Consider the following 18,564-nt stretch of genomic DNA (forward strand, 5'->3'; position numbering starts at 1 on the left):
TACTGGATAAAGTCATAATATTAAAAAAAAATATTAGCAATTCTAGGGATTGCATTTACTTGCAAAGGTTTTTTCTGCAACTTCATTTCCTTTAAAGGTTAAATTCTTACACATAAGTATAATGTAGATTTAGGAACTAATTTTCTCCATCTAGGCAGTCCTTTGAATTTCACAAGACTAAGGATAAGGAGGAATCAACAAGGAAGAAAAAGTAAAGTTTATTACTGCATTGTACTACCATGTTGTAACAAACCTTCACAAAGGTTTGAATCCCCAAGCACTTCTGCTTGCTATTGTTCTGAATTCAAAGAACTATTCATGTACCTATTATAAGTGAGGTTTTTACTCGTAGCACTCTGCAGTTGCAGTTTTGGGGCTGTGACAGGGCAAAAAAGTATAATTAATATCATTTTAAAATGCTGACGCACTGTTGCTTAGGTGCTTGAGCCATTTGCTGTCCACTTCAACCTATGCAGCACCTCTGGAATCACTGGAATTGCAGAGGTGAAGCTGAAAGCAGGCTTGGACAATAGCTGGTCTTTCTTAGGGATGTGTATAAGGATGTTTTCTATTTGATATTCAGGTTTTAGACACCCATCCATTAATTTTGCTTGCTGTTCAAGAAATTCTTATACCTCCTAGAATACAAGGAGCAGATTATTTTTATCAGACTATTTCATTTATCCTGAAGCTGGGTTTTTGTTGTTTTATTTTTTTAATTTGAAATGCAGAATGAAGTTCCTGGTTCGTCGATGGCACAGAGTTACAGGTTCTGGTATTCTGAGTATCAACAGGGATGTCTTTAGCCAGAACACAGGTAAATCATAGTCCAGTAATGACTGAAGAGATGGTATTTACAAGTCACACCACTGCTTAATTGAAATGGTTTTTAATTTATATTTTTGTCATGCAGAATGAATGGGGGCTGTTCCCCCTTCCTTTTGCTATAATTGTTTGGATTAATCTATTTCTCAGTTTTCTGAGTTTCCATGCTCAGCACAGGCACTAACCTATTTGCTTTCTCTTCAGTCTTGTTTTACTCCATTGTGGGTGGGATTTAAAAAAATATGGAAGCTTTCCCTACGGAGTGTGTTCATGAAAGCAATTTTAGCTGCATCATTGGAGTTTTTCTAGGAGATCTGCACCTTGGTCTTTTCTTCAGAACAAAAGCTTATCATTTTTTTGTTATAGCTTAAAGTCTGGGAAATAATGGTTTTCTCATTGCTTTTTTTGTAGGACTCTAAGGAGAATCAGAAGCTTCTTTATTATTTACTGACTCTCTAGGGCTGCACTAAAACCCTTGCTCAGTCTGTCAGTTTTCTCATTGACTTCAGTGAGGCCAGAATTTCACCTCTGCTTCTCCCTGAGGGAGTCTGAAAGTGGTCTACATTTGTTAAATACCATTTTTGTGATATGCAAACAGAAAACTCACATTTGAGATTCCCAGTAAAGTGCAAAAGATGTTAATTTCTTTTTAGTTTTCAAGACATTGCTTTTTGTTTTTCTAGGTAATGAATTACGGCCCGATTCATTCTCTGGTGGCATGGATCTTTATGGAGAACAAAGACATTCCTATAGATCCAGGTCAGGCATGGAGTCTCCTAGATCTTCTGTAAACTTTCAACATACGTACGTTTTATTTGAGATTATTATTCTCTGTCAGACACTGTTTAACTAAATGAAAGCATCAGTGTTTACTGCTAAGGTTTGTAATCTTTGATGCTGTAAGATTTAACTTTTTTTGTAAGGATATATAAAAAATTATGTCTCAGGCATTCAATGTGCGATTACTCATCACCTGATCAAGGCCAAAGCTTGCACACTTCTAAAGACTGGTTTGCGTCATGTTCTTGGAACTGGCAGAGATCCTGGATGGAGCTGTGGTTACCTACACCTGTAGGGTCTGGGCTTTGCAACCAAGCAGTCCTGCCCAACCTTCTGGTTGGCAGCAGTGTGGTGTGGAGAGGGGCTGCTTCAGGTGCCCTCAGCCAAAGGAGGGGAAAAGCAGGGCCACCCACAGTGGCTGAGATCACCTGCTTACTGTGGGCAGGGAGGAATTGCTGCAACCTCAGGACCAGAGCGTGGGTGGAAGCTGTTTGGCAGCTCCACTGCTTGTTCTTGTTCAAATACCTTTGGTTGGCTGCCCTATGCTGTGATACCAGAGGCATCAGTGAGTCAGATGCCTGTGAAACCAGATATTTTTCCTCCAGGGCAATGTTTTATGAGTGCTGTCAGTCTTTGATGAGCTTATATGAAGTTGTGAGCTCAGATCTTCACTGAGTATCAGATTCGAGCCATTTTGGTTTTTCATTTTCATGTATATGTATTCATTTTCATTCATCTGTATAATCTTAGTTTGTGATGACTGTAACAGTTTATATGGAAAAAACACTCTAATCTGTTATAGCCACTGTTGACTTTTACTTATAGATAATAATGACAAGAGGTAGAATCCTGTAAAGGTGGTGGTGTCCTTGTTCACACAAGCTTCTTAATAGAAAGCAAACTTTCACCTACCATGGCTTCCACTGCAGTCTCAGTAGAAATTTGCTGGTCAGTCCTTGTCCCAAAGAAATGCAGCAACAAATCAGGTGTAGTGAAGACGAGTGGGCAGAGTGGTTTCTCTGGGGGAGGCAGTATGATGGCTTGGGCAATAAATGGCAGGAAGATTACATGGGTATGATGTGCTGGCTACCACATGGGTAAGCTAGGGGACGTGCAGGCCAGACCATAAAGTATCCCTACCTACAGTAATTTGCTGTGTCTGCTGAAATTTTTACTTGAAAGTTCACTTTTTGACAACGTGTTTGTTGTTCTGCCCCTAGGTTCCATGGGATGCACGCTGATTTAAACCCAGTCTCTTTCACCTGTTCTCAGCTGCAGAACTACGATCCCGAAAGAGCTCTGACAGATTACATCCATCGGCTGGAGGCACTACAGAAGCGACTTGGCAGCGTGCAGTCAGGTAAGGGCACAGGTAGCCCTCCCTGTGGCTCCTGGGAGCACAAGGCACACTTCCAAGTGTGTGCTGGTTCTCTCAAAATAACATGCAAACAACAAACAACTTTGATTTTAGGCATTTTCAGCCTTAAGAGGCATTTTTCTGAGCTGTAGCAAAAAGCTCATGAAGATTATAAAATTCTTTGAAGAGACATACAAGTGTGCTGTAATTATAGATTTTGAGTTTATTGATAACACTTTAACTTCCCTGATTTCTAATAAATGTGCAAGGATTCAGCTGGCATCTTACTTAGATTGTAAGCTATATGAAGAAAAATGTACCCAAAGACAGGGATGTGGAAGTACAAGGGGAATTTCTTCTCCTACCACTCTGAACTACAGGAGTTACAGCTGTTTTGTCCCATAGATTATGGCCAATTTTGTGCTGCAAAAGGAATACATAAAATAAATTGTTAGAACAATAGGATGAAATTTATCAACCTTGATTTTTGAAGTTCCTGTGTTGAAGTCTTACTTCAGCATAAAATCCATCATTTGGAGAAGCTGTTCTTAAAAGATTTGACCTTTAAATGCCCCTTCCAACCCAAACTATTTTATAGTTTTCCATGTAAAATCTTTCAAGCTTATTCAGCTGAATGTCACTGATGCATCTTGGTATACTTGTTCCAAGTAATCTTAATGGAAATTCTTCTCCATCTTACAGGTTCGACATCATACACTCAGTTGCACATGGGTATGAGAAGATAATAATACCCTTCAACATCTCCATCACTGGCAGTGATGCTAACAGATTGCCTTCTGTAAATCTGTGCTCTTTCTGTGCTTTTGTACAACGTGTATATTGTGGGACCAATATGAACACAGCTATACGATTGTATACAGTTCCATCCTGGCACACCCACATAGACTGGGATTTATGTATGTAGGCACTTTGTGTTCATGGAAAAAAAAAACCAACCAAACAAAAAAAAACCTCCAAACAAACAAAACCCAAAAAAATCCCCCCAAACCCAAAACAAAAAAACCCCCACCATTAAATTACATGTATATTTGTGGAATGCTAATTTAAATGATTAACTTATGAAGTGTGTATTTATGAAAAGGGTGCGAAGATGAAACTTGTGTATTAATTAAATTGAGCTACATTCAGCAAAGTTTACTTGCACTTTTTCTGGCAAGGCTACTGAAATTACGTTGACTCTCATAATATTTGCTACTGGCAGTGCAGACAGAATATCACTTGTAGAGACCTATTTTTGTAATGGTAGAAGTTTTGAATTTTATGGGTATTTTGTCAAAGTACTGAAATAAAGATGACTTCATGCTTCTAACTGTGTTCAAGGACTGCTCTCTTATTTACACGGAACAAGTTGCTCCTACCTGTGGTCCTGCTTGTAGTGGCTGCAGCTTTACTTTTTACAGATTCCAAAGCACTGCTACTAAAGAGAAGGACAGGTACAAATCTGGCTTCTGCAGTTCCTGGTCATATCTGATAGGGCTGGAAGAGAACATCCTGCACTCCCTCAGCTGCCATGACTGATACAAATACAAGGTTTTGTAACTGAGTTCAGACAGGAAAAACAGGACAAAACCCTTGCTACACTGTGCACTGATAAAAGGGGGGAGGGAGCTCTTAGCATGACTAACTGAAGTTACTTTATTACAAAATTACTTACAAAAACTTTTCAAAAAGAACTGACAGAGTTGGGCACAGAAAACATCCCCAAGAGGTTTGTTTATAAATTTAATTCAAAAGTCACGTGAGCCAGAGCTCATTACCATTTATCATCACCACTTTTGAACCATAAACCATTTAACAATCCTGCATGATTGGTCCATCAGTACCAAACTGGACAACATTCAGCTATTTCACTTAATTTGTGACCCTTTTATACACAAACATCTTTTTTACGAAATTCATGGGTTTAGATCATCATATTGTTACTTTCACACTGTACATCAAGCTTCCAGAGATCACTATTTTCAGAACTTTTTTGTAGAGAATTATTTGTTGCTTTCTGAACCTAAGCATTTTACCACTACTTCAAGTTAGACAGTTAAATGACCTAAGTCTTTTCAAGAATAACTGTCAACATTTTGTACTCTGCCTACTACTGAGCTGTACAGTAACATTTTGTTAAATCAGCCAAGACCATCCCTCACTTGCATGGAACAGAATCATAAATGCCAAAGGAAGGGCACCACCAAGTACATTTCCCTGTGGTGCCTGTTCCCTGATGGACTTACTGAGATTGAGTGCAGAGGTAAGGTATTCAGCCTTGCCCCTTAGTTATTTGGGGTAAGTAATCTTCAATTATTTTTCAAAAGTAAAAGGTTCCACTTGTAGAAATCACTTATTTCTTCATTAAAGAGCTGGCATGCATCTTAAAAGTGTTACACCAATAGAAAAGACACTTTTGCTTTAAAAATACAATGAGAAAGTTGTAGAACAAGCAATTATACACAGCAGCAGTAAATGGTGGGGGCAAACAAAACAGATGCAAAAACTTTGCATTTGGTAGATAACTTTTGCTTTCCTAACAGTAGATGCAACAGCTTCCATTTGCCACTCATTCTGTCACAATTTTATTCAAAAGTCTGTTAGTTCACACAATTTAAATAAGTAAGGCTTTAGGACCAGAATTTACAGTGACCTCCTCTTATATCTGATAACGGGGTTATTAGGTGTGTGTATCATTGTTGTATAATTTATAGTCGGAAAATAGTCATTGATGAGATCAAATTCATACAAACGAAGCAAAGTAGACCAAATAGTCTTAATTTGAACATAAGCAAAGTTTTCTCCAATGCAGCGATGACGGCCTAGAGGGAAAGCCATAAAATGTAGTTAGAATTTTTTGTTATTAAATCCCCTTTGACAACCAGTTAACTTTAAAAGTTTTATGCAGACAGTAGTTGCTCCTTTCTAAACAATCCCAGGCTCTGATGTTGGACATACCCCATTCCATAACTTCACTTAAGTCTTATTTTTCTAAGCTGTTACTACGTTAACAGATGCGTAAGTGGAACGAAATTGTGTTGTTCTGTCCCCACTAGAAAGCATTAATTTATATACTAGCAAAGAAGCGTTTGCAACACTGAGAAATGAGATCAACTCTAACCGCACTGTGGCAATAATTTCAAGGTGACTCTGCAGATTTTTACTCTGCCTAAAACTGACCTTGTAATACCAGGTTTTGCCTTGACTTGAAAAGATTTGAGTCAAACATCACACATGCTAACCTAAAGATGCGTTTTGATTACTGCTCTGAGTGATATATACAGCTATGACTAATGCAAAACTATTAACTTGACTGTTTTAACAGCACTTCCACAGAAAGAAAACCTTCAGGCAGAAACAGAAAGAAAAAAATCTCTTCTCCGATGCTACAGTGTGGAGATGACTGGTATGAGCCACCTCAGCACACCTCAGTCAGGAAGGTGCTGCATTCTCTTACTCACCAGCACCAAATGGAATGTACGCAAATTTCTCTCCAGCTGCTGGGTTATCTTGGAGGTATCGGTCAGGCTTGAAGTCTAGAGCATCATTCCAGGAGTCTCTGAGTCTGTGGTTAACAGTAGGAGATACACAGACCTGATGGCCAGGGGGAATACTGTATCCAGCAACGGTCTACAAGAGAAGAGACAAGACCCTACACGTCACAAAATGGCTCCATTTTTCTTTTAAAAGTGCTGCCTGAAGAGTTGCATCATGAGGCTTAAATTTCAAAAGAGATTTTGGCTAAGTGCATTTAAAATTAATGCAGCCTAACACTCTCTCTCTTACTTGTACAGGTCACAATGTTCAAGTAGTTGCAGGAACCTTTCAGCTGCTTTAATAAGACTGGCAATTCTACAGGAGGTCTTAAAAAAAATTAATAAACTTAAAATTTATTGAAAGCTTTTGTCATTGGAGGGGCATAATTTAACAAAATTACTTATCTGACTTGGTATCTTATTTGTACAAGCACCAAGTTTTCTTTCAGATTTCCTAGCTTGTATTAAGTGCATGCCAAATTTTTCCATGATAGCTATTAAAAATACTTGGCAAACAAGAAATAGCTTTAAATTGTGGCACCAGACTAAACTCAAGTAAGACTGATAGCTACAAGAAAGAGTCAGTTTTGCTGCATGTGGCTGTTCCTAGATCCCCTCAGAGCCTGCCCTTCTCCAGACCAGTTCCCTCAGCCTTTCACCACAACCTCCTACCATCTTTGTGGCCATCTGCTTGCTTCACTCCATCAACATCTTGCTTTCTGGGGGCTGGAGTGGTCTGAAACTGGCCACAGTTCCAGATGAAGGTAACAAATACCAAGTTCAAGGTACTAATTCCTTTCATCAACCAACTCTGGCTATGCTACCACTGCCAGAACCACAGGTGACCATCGGCTTTCCTCCCTGCCAGCAAACACTGCTCACTTGTGTTTCCTTCTGCCAACTGAGATACCTCTGATCTGGCCTGTGCTGCTGCAGTAAAGTGAGCTCCAAAAAGTGTCCTCACCTGGGGAGTTCTGGCCATTCTCATCATGGTCATTATAGGAGGTCTGAGCCTTAAAGTTTCTTTTAGACAGCGATCCAGCAAACTGAGATCCTTGAGCTGAAAATATAGAGAAAATTATATATTGCGATATAGCCAAGTTTATTCAACACAAAATGCTATTTTATACCATTTAAAAACAAATCTTTAAAAAATTTTAAAAAATACTAAGAAGCTTGTATTTACATGTACTTTATGAGCTACATTTCTTTTTTTTTATTTGATTCAATTAAGAAGGAAAAAAAATCTCTGACCAGTGGAATCAAATACAACTAGTTTCTTACTGATCTCTCTCCTGAGTGTTTTCTGTTGCCTAATTAAAGAACAAGGTCACGTAGCATCACTTTCCTTAGTGGGAATATGAGGATCTTCTTCCTCTACAGAACTATCATTTCTTAAATAGACATAGAAACTGTAATTTCTTTAATGAACACTGATGAAGAAAACAGTATCAAGCTGAAAATTTACTTGGACAGGAAGAGAGGAGATGTACTGGCAAACAACATCGCAGAATGACTGTGCCAGTTATTATTCTATCACAAAGCATATGGCTCTATTTCATATTTGTTGATTTTTTAACTTTTTTGTTTAAATACCCAGCAGAAATAATGTAACGTACAAACCTGGTCGTAACTTAAGGGTGGCAAGTCATCCCCACAAACTGCTTTCTGTTCTGCATAGCACCGTTCCTGTATGGATTTGTCTCTGGCGAGGAAGAAGCCAAGCCAGGCACTGGTGGTGGAGGATGTGTGCTGCCCTGCCAGCAGCAGCCCAATCAGCATTCCAGCAATCTCATCATCGGTCAGCGGGCGGCCGTCCCTACAGCAGAGGGAGTTATGTTAGAGCTTCACTTGGTCACACTTCCAGTTACAACAGCATTTACAATTTCTTCTAACGTACTTCTGTCTCCTGCTACTCTTTTGTTGCCTACCCTAAATGGAGTGCCAAAAGATCCAGGGGTAGGGAGAAGGGAGAAAAGAGGGAGACTTTTAGGAGCTTTAAAGAAAATCATTCCCCAACAGCCAGCAAAGAGAAAGGAAGTAAACTCAGCAACCTCATAACCACTGATGAAAATCTCAGAAATATGAATAATGACTGACAAGTTTTAAAGCTGTTTTTAAGAACACAGCTAGGACCAATTGCTGGTAACAAAACCAATTCAGAACAAGAGGGAGTATTTCTTGGGTTTTGGTAGATAGTTTTAACTGAAGAGCTCAAAGCTTAAGTAAAATACCTATAAATGACAAGTCTCCAAACCCTTGGCTTACTTGTATGAAGCATCAAGTAGAGTTTGGAGCATGTCGTCCTCCTTTTCCTCAGACTTCCGACGTTTCTGGATAACCTTGTAGAAAATATTCTTTATTTCTTTGTGTGCTCGATCTCGGCGTCTGTGATTCAAAACACTTCTGTTAGCAACTTAATACATAAAATGCATATGAGGATTTATTGGGATGTCTAGAATAGCTTACAAACAAGAAATGGTGGGGGTGGGGGACAATCCAAACAACAAATGATGCTTAGACAAAATGCTTAAGTTGCTTTATCTGTTATTCCTGGTACCTGAAGCTTGGCAGAGGTAGCCAACCTGGCAGAAGCCAGGCAGCATGAGTAAAACCCCCATCCAGGTCGGCATACAGCTGAGCCACCTTCTCATTCAGCAAGCTTCTGATTTCTTTCCCATGTAAGCAATGACTTGCTGTCAAAATGATAAGTTCTGAAAGGGCTTCAAACAGGTCTGAGGAGAGATTTGAAAAACATTACTGAAGATGCATCTCAGTTGAGATGTTATGTTTTACAGGTCATTCTTCATTTTTATTTTGTAGAAGAAAAAAATAAGTAACTGTACACAGATTAATAATTTAAAATAGAGTTTTAGACTGTTTGACTAGGAGAATGAAGAATCCAATTTAAAATTTCTATGTGTCTATGAAGTGTCTCTTCAAAAAACTTTTTAATTAGATCACTGATTTCAACACCTTTTTTCTAAGGTATTTCTTTCTAGAAATTTTTCTAGCAGAGGTAGTAATCCTTCCAAAGCAAGCTGTGCATCACAAGCACAATCCTTTATAAATATAAGTGAAATCATACAAAAATTTAAACCTGAAATCCAAATCCATGGGAAAGCAGTTAGTCTTGCTGCTCATTGAATTATTTTTATATACTAGTACTTAGATATTGAAATATCAGATTATATATAACCATGTTATTAACTATATGACATAAATTATATCCTTTCAAAATATTTCAATATATTAATATATAAATTTAATGTATTTAAATATAAATACATAGGCTTAAATAAATATTTCTGACACTGTTAGCAGCTGGGGGCTTGCGACAATGGTGATGGTGTATGTCTAGGAAGTTAGTTGGGAATGGGGGGAAATAAAAAAAGAATTTCACTTAGATCACTAACCTAACCATATCAGCTTCAGGAATGCAGTTTTCCAGTGTAGAAGGTCCCTGAGCTTAAGATCTCCAGCACTGGCTCTGGGGAGTCAGAGCAGCACCTTTTCCTAAGGACTAGGAAGTGATATCATGCAAAACAGCACAACAGGTGCGCTGTCTGTGAGCTGACTAAGAAAGCAAAACTGAAACAGTTCTTCATTCCTTTCAGTAATTTTCTGAGCAGCTTTATTCTCCAATAGCCTTATATTTGATTTTAAAAAAACCTGTATTTTGTTTCTTCTGATGTTCAGTACGCTTTTACCTATGTAATTTTTAATTTCTTTAATATTGCAGTGCATAATTTACAAAAAACAAACTGCATTGACCTTAATTCCTTCCCAGAAAATAGGAGGAAAAATGCATCTGATATTGCTTACTTTTCTCTCCACTCTCTCCCCATGCTTTGAAATACTCCTTCGTTTCTTTTTCAATCACAGATACATGCTGTTTAAACTGGGCAATGTTTAGCCCAGTTTTGAGCATCTTCTTCTGTTCCAAAAATATCTAAAGGAACAAAGACAGAAAAGCAATCAGTACAAGGATCATCATATTAATGTAATTTAAACTTATTAGCATTTGTACTATAAGAACATTCGGAAATAAATAGGGATTATGATTAGGACTGCAAGGTACAGCAGATATTCAAATTTAAGTAATAGGTAATATTTTGGTTTTCACCTTCTTTGTTTTTCAAGCAACAGTTTAGAAATGTCCAAGTAAAATAATAGCTCAAAGGAGCTGTGGTTCTCTCTTTTGCAGTACCAAAACAAAAAATTATTTTAGTATCTTCATTAAGCTTTATCCCTGAAGACACAAGACGCATTCAAGGTTGAAATATGAAACACCCTTTAGATATATAATCACAAACCTAATCAGCCCTGTCCTTGGGAAGTCTGGATTCAGCCTGTGTTCTTCTGTGGCCTCCTTGCTTTCTCTCCCCCTCCTGTCTTCTCTCAGGCAGTCATACCTTACCCCTGGACTAGAGATGACCCTTTCTTTTACAAAGCCCTTTGATCACTGCCCAAGAAGTCAGACACAAAAGCACGGGGCAAACTGGTTCCTAGGAAAACTGTGAGCTTCACACTCTTCTCACCTTTTCCTCTTTTTCTTTGTACAGACTCATAGTTAATAAACCTACTGGTGAAAAGCCCTTCCTTAGATGAGAACCATTAAATGAACTGACAGGACATCGACTCAGAAAATCATTAATTTGATTTTTAAGCCCGAATTATGAATGAGGCATCTGTCCTACAGATCTGCACTGTGTCATGAGTAATACACCAAAAACTGCTTTTCCACCAAGGACTCTGCATGTACTATAAAGTATTCACAGAACAAAAGGCATAAAAAGAAAGGTTACTTCCTAGAAACTTCTGTTTTGAGAATGCGGTGGGGACCCCAGTAGTCTCTCAGAGGGTACACATGCCACAGAGCAAAGAGACAAGCACATTTTCCCTTGCAACATGCTAGCCAATCTCCAGCTTGATGGAGACAGGAATAACACAGGAGTGAACACATCCTCTGCCATTTCAGCTCCTCTCGGGAAACTACCTACAGAGGCTTGGAGGAAGGAGACAAAGAGTGAATACGAGTCAATATATACATCAATGAGTCCTATATATATATAGACTATGCATATTAATAATTACCAGAATCACTGGTAAATAAGCACCTTACTCATTTTAAAGAGTAAGGGGTGGTTCTTCTAAACATGTGACTGAAAGTCACTGTCAGAATGAAGAGACACTTAAAAGCTTAAGCAGAGAGAAGGGAGTCTCAAAAGAAAGTTTGGGATGATCCATCAACTGTAGAATGCCAATGAAATTTTCCATGGCTCTCTAAATGCCTTCCCATTAGATGTCTGAAATGAAATGGTGGGGGTAACACTGTGCAAAAAAACAGCTCACCTCTGGCAGAAGGCAGTCTAGCCACAACTGAGCATACCTACCTTCATAGAGGGAAACTAGAGATAATCAGTGTATGTCAATAGCAAAGTCCCTGCAACTCCCTGTTGTAGGAAGAAAAGTAATCTTTGTGGGAGAAAAATGGCAATTTTTTTTGTGGAAAAAAGGCAATTTTCTGAGGAACCTGAATCTGCAGAGAAAATAAGGAAAAGGTCCTTCTGGTATCAAAGATATAAATTAAATAGACATATCCACAGACACCCAAGGCTTACTAAGTAACATGGCAAGATTATTCTCTTGACTGGACTCAAACACATTTTAGGGGGAAAAAAACCCCCTAGGGTAACTCTACGAAAAGACCTCATTTCAGAAAAAGAAAAAAAAAAAGCTGTCTATGGTGGACTTTTGAGGTAGAAGGCTTTAATCATCCCTATATGCCTGAGGTACACAGTTGTAAAAATTGTCCATTTCCAAGGAGCTTACTGAAAGTTCTATAAAACTCCTGACAGATGAGATTAGATCCCATCAAAGAACTAGCCCTTGAATGAAGGCATTCAAATCTATCCACAAACTGCAGAGTGTGAAAGCAGAAGTCAAAACAGCTGTAACAAGTGGGCAAACTTTCACAGAATTAAGGACAAACCATCACCTTTCAGTTTCAAGCAGACATCCTGTGACAGTTAGAATCCAAAGAAGAAGCACAACACAGTGAAAATCTGGCCAATTCAGCAGTCTATATCTGATTCACAGACACTTTTTCTGGAACTATTACGAAGCAGAGAAGAACATGAAAGATGTATTGCAGAGAATCATGCACCCTCTACACTCCAGCAGCTGCAAAAGGAATTCAAAACTCCATCCCTGGCTTCTCGAGAAAGACCTCCTACTATTGGAACTGGTAGAAACAAGTCTGTTAGAATGGCCCCATTTGTGGAAGAGCTCTCGTAGGACACAAGAAACGATCTCCTACTTGCTGTCCAGGCTGCAGTCCTGCTAGTTTCATTCTCAAAGGGAGGAGCTATGCAAATCTGTGAAGGGCAAAAGAACCCACCACCCAAACAACCAATCCTTACCCCAAACTTTTTAACACTCCTTATCCACAATTTAATACATCCTTACAAAGCAGGAGACAACCAAGTTCTCCCTTACTTATTTACAAAGTAGCAAGATGTATATGAGATTCCCAAAAGAACGGGATAAGAACAACATACATACTTTGTGGATCATGGCAAAATGCAGGTGTAGAGGCAAAGTGAGTAATGATTACTGCTCCTAAGCCACATAATTAATAGGGTAACAATCACCCAAGTAGGTAAGGAAAAATGAAGAGGCATGCTAAGGAGGAAAAGAATTGATGGTCACAGAAACTATTACCAGTCAAATAACTGGCATTTATATACACAAAATCAGGCCAAAACTAAAAATCAAAAAATATCACAGTGGTGTTTCTGGCACCAAACTACTCTGCTGTACAACAGGCTGCTGATGTCAACATGCACTGAACAGAGTCCCGGTGGAGCAAGTCTCTCCACAGTCCCTTCTGCAGTTGGGAGTCTGACATAACAGCTCACACTCACAAACAAGAAAGCCACCAACGCTTAGCTCAGACACAATGGTACGTGACACAGCTTCTGTGCTTCCCATGCAGACTGTATTCTGCAAACACATACAGAATGATTTTTGCCTGAGCAAGACAAACGTTGTGGTACAAACTATTAAATTATTACTTCTGCGTCTAGATTTGTCATGGCATTGAATGAACAGTTATCACTCTTAAAAGCTGTCTCAGAAAAAAAACCTAAAGTTGCCTGGAAAGGAAAAGTCATCTGCAGTCAGTGGTGGCTGCAAGGGAAGGAAAAAGTGACTCACTTACTAGTTTTTCCTCTATGATTAGATGATTTCAAGAACAAAATATAACACCCAGACAGAACAGTGGCCAGGTGGTAAAGAAAGCAACCTGACCATGCTCAGTCTTGATTATCCAAATGAGACTATTTACCTACTGCAATATGCCAGAATTGCATATGAACACACAACCCCATCATACAGAGCCAAGAGCTCAGGGCTGCCTACTCAGAAGTCAAATTACACTACGTTTCCATTCATCTTATCTTTAAAATACATACCGCATTAGGCACATCATAAGCAACTCCTTTTCCAAAAACTGGTGTAGTTAACCGAGAGTATACATCCTCTGCATTCAAATCTTCATTTTTACTGTTGAACAGTAGAGCAGCAGCATCACTACCCAGTAAGTACGTGAACGTCTTGCCAACCATAGTGAAACTGAACACAGGTCCATACTTAGAGAGAAAAATAAAAAAAAAAATATTTTAAATAAGAAGAACACAAATCATTAAATCCCTATCTCTATGTACAGTCTTCCATAATAAATTACTTTCTCTCCTAAGAAGTGGATCCACAGATCTACAGATTTAATAAAGATATAAATATTTTAAACCACATTTAAATTTTGTGCTCAATATACTTACTAGTGATATCTAATGTTATAATGAACATATGTGATCTTGCACATTTTGAAACCATTTAAAAAACATAAATAAAAGATCAGCGACACTACAAAAACTAGCAGGGAGATGACAGCATATACTGCCTCCGGTAATCTACAAACACTGTCTCAAAAAAATCTGGATTTGGAGTTATGCATAGGTAATTAAGAGCAAATAAGGTTTTAAAATTTAAAAGTCATCTCCAGCAAACCTTCATGCAGAATCTAATTAAATTGGAATTAAGGCTCTACTCACTTAGTTAATTTCTTTTGGGCTGTTATAGTATAAAAACTACTAAGGTTTACCAGCCCTTTTAACATTGGCAAGGCCTTAAAATTCATCAAGTTGCCTCAGAGGTGGTCAGCTACATTCCAGTCTGGTCACAGATTAGTAAAGAATGTGATTAAAAGATATGAATTAAGGCAGAAAATAATGTCATTAAAATGGCTTTTTAATTAACTTGTGATCCAGCTATGAGTATTACCCAAATATACAAACATATTTTTTACATGTGAATCACAAGAGAGAGCTCAGAAAACACTACTTCTCTAACAACAATGTACATAAAGAGATCTGAAGATACCAGAGCCTACTGCGCACACTCTGTTCTATATTCAAGATGGTAAGTGAGAATGAACTGATTTTAAACAGGCTCCAGAGAGAGAACTTGATAGATACACAAAAATATTTTAGCATATGCTCAGCCAGTCATGGGGGAAAACATACTTTGTCATAAGCATTTTCCAAAAATTCAATGGGACTTTTTCCAAATGCGATTGCATGTCCAAGGAAAGGGATGCCTGATGAAATAAAAGGTGGGTATTTCTGAGGAAGAAAGAGAAAAATAATTATTGAATTTTCTTCAGAGAGTATTGCAGAATCATGGAATAATAGAATATTCTGAGTTGGAAAGGACCCACAAGGATCGAAGTCCAACTCCTGGCCCTACACAGAACAGCCCCAAGAGTCACACCATGTGCCTGAGAGCATTGTCCAAACGCTTCTGGAACTGTGGCAGGCTTGGTGCTCTGACCACTTCCCTGGCATGTCCCAGTGCCCAGAAGTAATAAAATAATGTCTATTTATATAAAAACTAACCGCAGAGGACGCTTTATACATGTTTGTTTAAACTCTTTTGTGAAAAGGTCAACATTGGACAACTGATTATTTTTTCAAATTGAGCCGCATTTGAAAGCAGCAAGGATTAAAATAAAGTGAATACGATCAAGATTCTTGTATGCTGCCTCTGAAAGGTACTGCAATTTAAAAGAAGGCACTCACAAAACAGTGCTGACAATTGGTTAAGCAGCGTCCCAAAAGCACAGAGCTTCAGGTTAGGAATGGGTTTCGCAGATAAATGGGCGTCTTCTTTTAAGCTCCATCGATAAAACAGCATCGGGAACGGCCTTTGCCTCTCCAAGGTCTGAGCGCCTCCGCCTCCCGCGGTACCAACCAGCGGGGCCCAGGGTGAAGCCACAACCACTCCTGCCAGAAACCGCCCTGGGGCTGCTGCTGGAAACGCTCCTCGCCTTCCTGAGCCGGTTCCCACACACTTGGATTCCAAGACCCCTTCCCGTGCGCTCCCAAGAAGGGCAGTCCCGAGGTGAGCGCCTCTCTCCTCCCCCGCCCGCACCCTAAAGGGACAGCGCCCGGCTCCCCTGCCCCGCAGGGATCACCCTTCGTGGGAGAGCGGCGGAGCCCGCCGGGTCCCCTGCCCGGCCCATCGCCTCTCCCAGCCCTTACCTTCTGGTCGGCTCCAAGGTGGCGCCGGTACCCCAGCTGGAACAGGTACCCGAGGCTGAGCGCGAAGGCGGAGGCTGCCAGCACCAGGGAAAGGGGATTGCCGACGGCCACCCGCTCCAGCAGGGACCCGCCGACCTCCATCAGGCTCAGCATCTCCTCGGCCACCCGCGCCATCCGCCGGGGCTCCGCTCGGCTCAGGTCGGTGCCGCGGGGCAGGCCAGGGCGGAGCGAGGTGGCCCCACCCCCAGCGCTGGGCTGATCCGAGCCCGGGTGACGATTCCCGGCGCTGGGCTGATCTCTGCCCATGTGACGATTCCCGGCGCCGGAGCCAACCCGCGGCCGCGCCGCGCGGGGTGACGGCATCGCCCGGGCTGCGCCGGGCGCCATTGGGCGGGGGCCGGGCCGCGGGAATGGGGGCGGCCCCCGCGCCCAGCGGCGCCAAAGCGGGTGTGCCGAGGGGGTGTGTAACCTCCGACACCCGGGGAACACGGTCCTGCGGCGGTGTGCCGGCGCTCCAGGCGAGCGTCACCGCCGGCGTCCCCCCTGACAGCCCCGTGCGCTGGTTCGTAAGGCAGCACAGCACGCGGAGGAGGAGGACAGGTCGTTTGTGTTTAATTGTAGATGCCCCAAATCTTTAATGTCAGAGAATCCGGGTACTGCTTCTGAAATAAGAGTTGCCACTAAGATCTAAGAGCTTAAGATCAAATAGTGCACATAGCGCATTTGGAAACTGAGAGAGCTCGTCGCTGCCGAGGTCAGGTCTGGTTGTCCGTATACAATTTTCTTCATTCAAAAGGAATGTATCTTAATACATTTCCAGAAAAATCTGTTATAGAGAGGTCTTTTAAAGGCAGAGTTTGTTCATCCAGTGAGTCCAGTCAGTTTCTACTTAAAAAAAACTCCTTTACATTTGTAAATCTGGGAATATTGGCAGGAAGCTGGGTTCATTATAATGTATGAGACATTTCAACAGGCTATAGTTGCGAAGTTTACTTGTAATGCTTTTAAATAATTTTTTTTGCAAAGTTCAGAAACCTAAATTTTAGTTTTGTCAACTGGAAAAGGTGCACAGGCAAAACCATAAACGTATTGTTACTGACTAGAACACTCTTTAATTTCTTAAAGTGTGTAATCTCCTTTGGTAAACCCTAAATCAAGGTCTCACGTGTGCTGAGTTTTACTAGCTGTGGGAGGTAGCAGAGAATGCTTGCGAATGCTGAGATGGGTGTGGAATCAGTTAAGTACCTTCAAACTCTTCATATCAGCCACAAGATCTAGTACAGTTTTCAATTTGTTGCTTGCAAGATCTGAAGTTTCAACACTTTCTGATGCAAACAGAAATTCATCAGTGCTGTAGTTGTGAAAGAGTTACTTAATATTTACAATTCCTTCAGGAGACATGACAGATGTCACTGGCTGTCACTGACATTCTGTACTGCTGGTTTATGAAGTAAGGATGTTCCTGGTGGCAACAGTGTCAGTCTACTCTTCTAAGGATTTCCAGAATTAATTACCTGTATTTGAATGCAATGGTTTTATTTCATTATTGTGTAATTGTCCCACCTGCGACTCCTAGAACGCTTCCATCAACGCTGCCTCTGTACAATCCTAAACATCCACTGGTCAGATTATGTGACCAATACGTCTGTTCTAGAACAAGCAGCAGTCACAAGTATTGAGGCCATGTTGCTGAGAACACAGCTGCACTGGGCAGGGCACGTCTCCAGGATGAAGGACCACTGCCTCCCTAAGATCCTGCTCTATGGTGAACTTGCCCCCGGCTGCCGCAAGAGAGGAGCCCCCAAGAAAAGATACAAGGACTCCCTGAAACAACATCTCAGCCTTGGCCATATTGATCAACATAACTGATCTACTCTGGCCTCAAACTGGGAGGCCTGGAGACACACCATCTGTAACGCTGCTGATGCCTTTGAGAACGCACACAGGATCACTCTCGAGGAGAAAAGACAACACAGAAAGAATCGTGTCTTGCAGAATTTACCACCTAAGGAGTGGTAAATGCTGTGCATTTTGCAACCCGACATGCCTGTCTCGTATTGGCCTTTTTTGCCACCAGCGTGCTTGTAACAAATGTGGGTAGAGCCCTTCCCAAATCTTCTTTCGCAAAGCCCAGCCATGATGATGTGTAATTGTTATATTAATTACATTTCAACTTATTATATCTTTACCCCACATTAATAATGATTATTTAAGGTAAAGGAGAACTTTTGCAAACCACACATGTTGTTTCTGTTGAGCCTGTATCTTTTTCATTACAGCCCATTTTTGAAGTGTATCCAGCTGTAAGCTAACAAACCTCTCCCTCCCTGGAGTAACTGTTCCCTGTCACCAAGCAGCAGCTGCACAACACTGAGGGAGCCTGAAGGGTTCCCCTCTGGACCAAGGCCTTCCTCTCGCACAAGCTGCTCACTGGGGTCAGGCGCTCGGTTATTCCACTTGG

The 18,564-nt window shown here is 40.6% G+C and overlaps 3 protein-coding genes across 10 annotated transcripts in view; 1 reads left to right on the forward strand and 2 right to left on the reverse strand.

The window, feature by feature from the left end:
• AKAP9 (A-kinase anchoring protein 9) overlaps positions 1-4,297 on the forward strand; it is a 113,712-nt gene extending 109,415 nt beyond the window's left edge. For 6 of the 8 annotated variants that reach the window (XM_027749133.2, XM_027749134.2, XM_027749135.2 and 3 more), the window contains 4 exons: positions 732-817; positions 1,509-1,629; positions 2,826-2,965; positions 3,665-4,297. In XM_027749133.2, coding sequence (XP_027604934.2) covers positions 732-817; positions 1,509-1,629; positions 2,826-2,965; positions 3,665-3,708 — 391 coding nt within the window. In that variant the 3' untranslated portion in view covers positions 3,709-4,297. The remainder of the gene's footprint in view (positions 1-731; positions 818-1,508; positions 1,630-2,825; positions 2,966-3,664) is intronic. The other 2 variants (XM_027749136.2, XM_039379883.1) reach the window with 1 other exon arrangement.
• Positions 4,298-4,594: 297 nt separating this feature from the next.
• LOC114002832 (lanosterol 14-alpha demethylase) lies at positions 4,595-16,377 on the reverse strand. The gene is made up of 10 exons (XM_027749158.2): positions 16,104-16,377; positions 15,087-15,185; positions 13,977-14,153; positions 10,324-10,450; positions 9,059-9,233; positions 8,767-8,886; positions 8,122-8,317; positions 7,463-7,558; positions 6,424-6,592; positions 4,595-5,784 (listed from the first exon to the last, which is right to left on the reverse strand). Exons 1-10 carry the CDS (start codon positions 16,275-16,277, stop codon positions 5,606-5,608), a joined length of 1,512 nt encoding a protein of 503 aa, XP_027604959.1. The 5' UTR covers positions 16,278-16,377; the 3' UTR covers positions 4,595-5,605.
• A 251-nt stretch (positions 16,378-16,628) lies between these two features.
• On the reverse strand, positions 16,629-17,504 carry LRRD1 (leucine rich repeats and death domain containing 1). Its single transcript, XM_039379991.1, is given in 6 exon segments — positions 16,629-16,772; positions 16,774-16,890; positions 16,892-17,049; positions 17,052-17,121; positions 17,123-17,339; positions 17,341-17,504. Coding segments are annotated over 6 exon segments (870 nt in total).
• Between the last annotated feature and the right edge of the window lie 1,060 nt (positions 17,505-18,564).

The sequence above is a fragment of the Pipra filicauda genome, unplaced genomic scaffold (assembly GCF_003945595.2).
Source record: "Pipra filicauda isolate LSUMZ 115617 unplaced genomic scaffold, ASM394559v2 scaffold105_size2325265_pilon, whole genome shotgun sequence".
In the NCBI taxonomy this organism is placed as follows: domain Eukaryota; kingdom Metazoa; phylum Chordata; class Aves; order Passeriformes; family Pipridae; genus Pipra; species Pipra filicauda.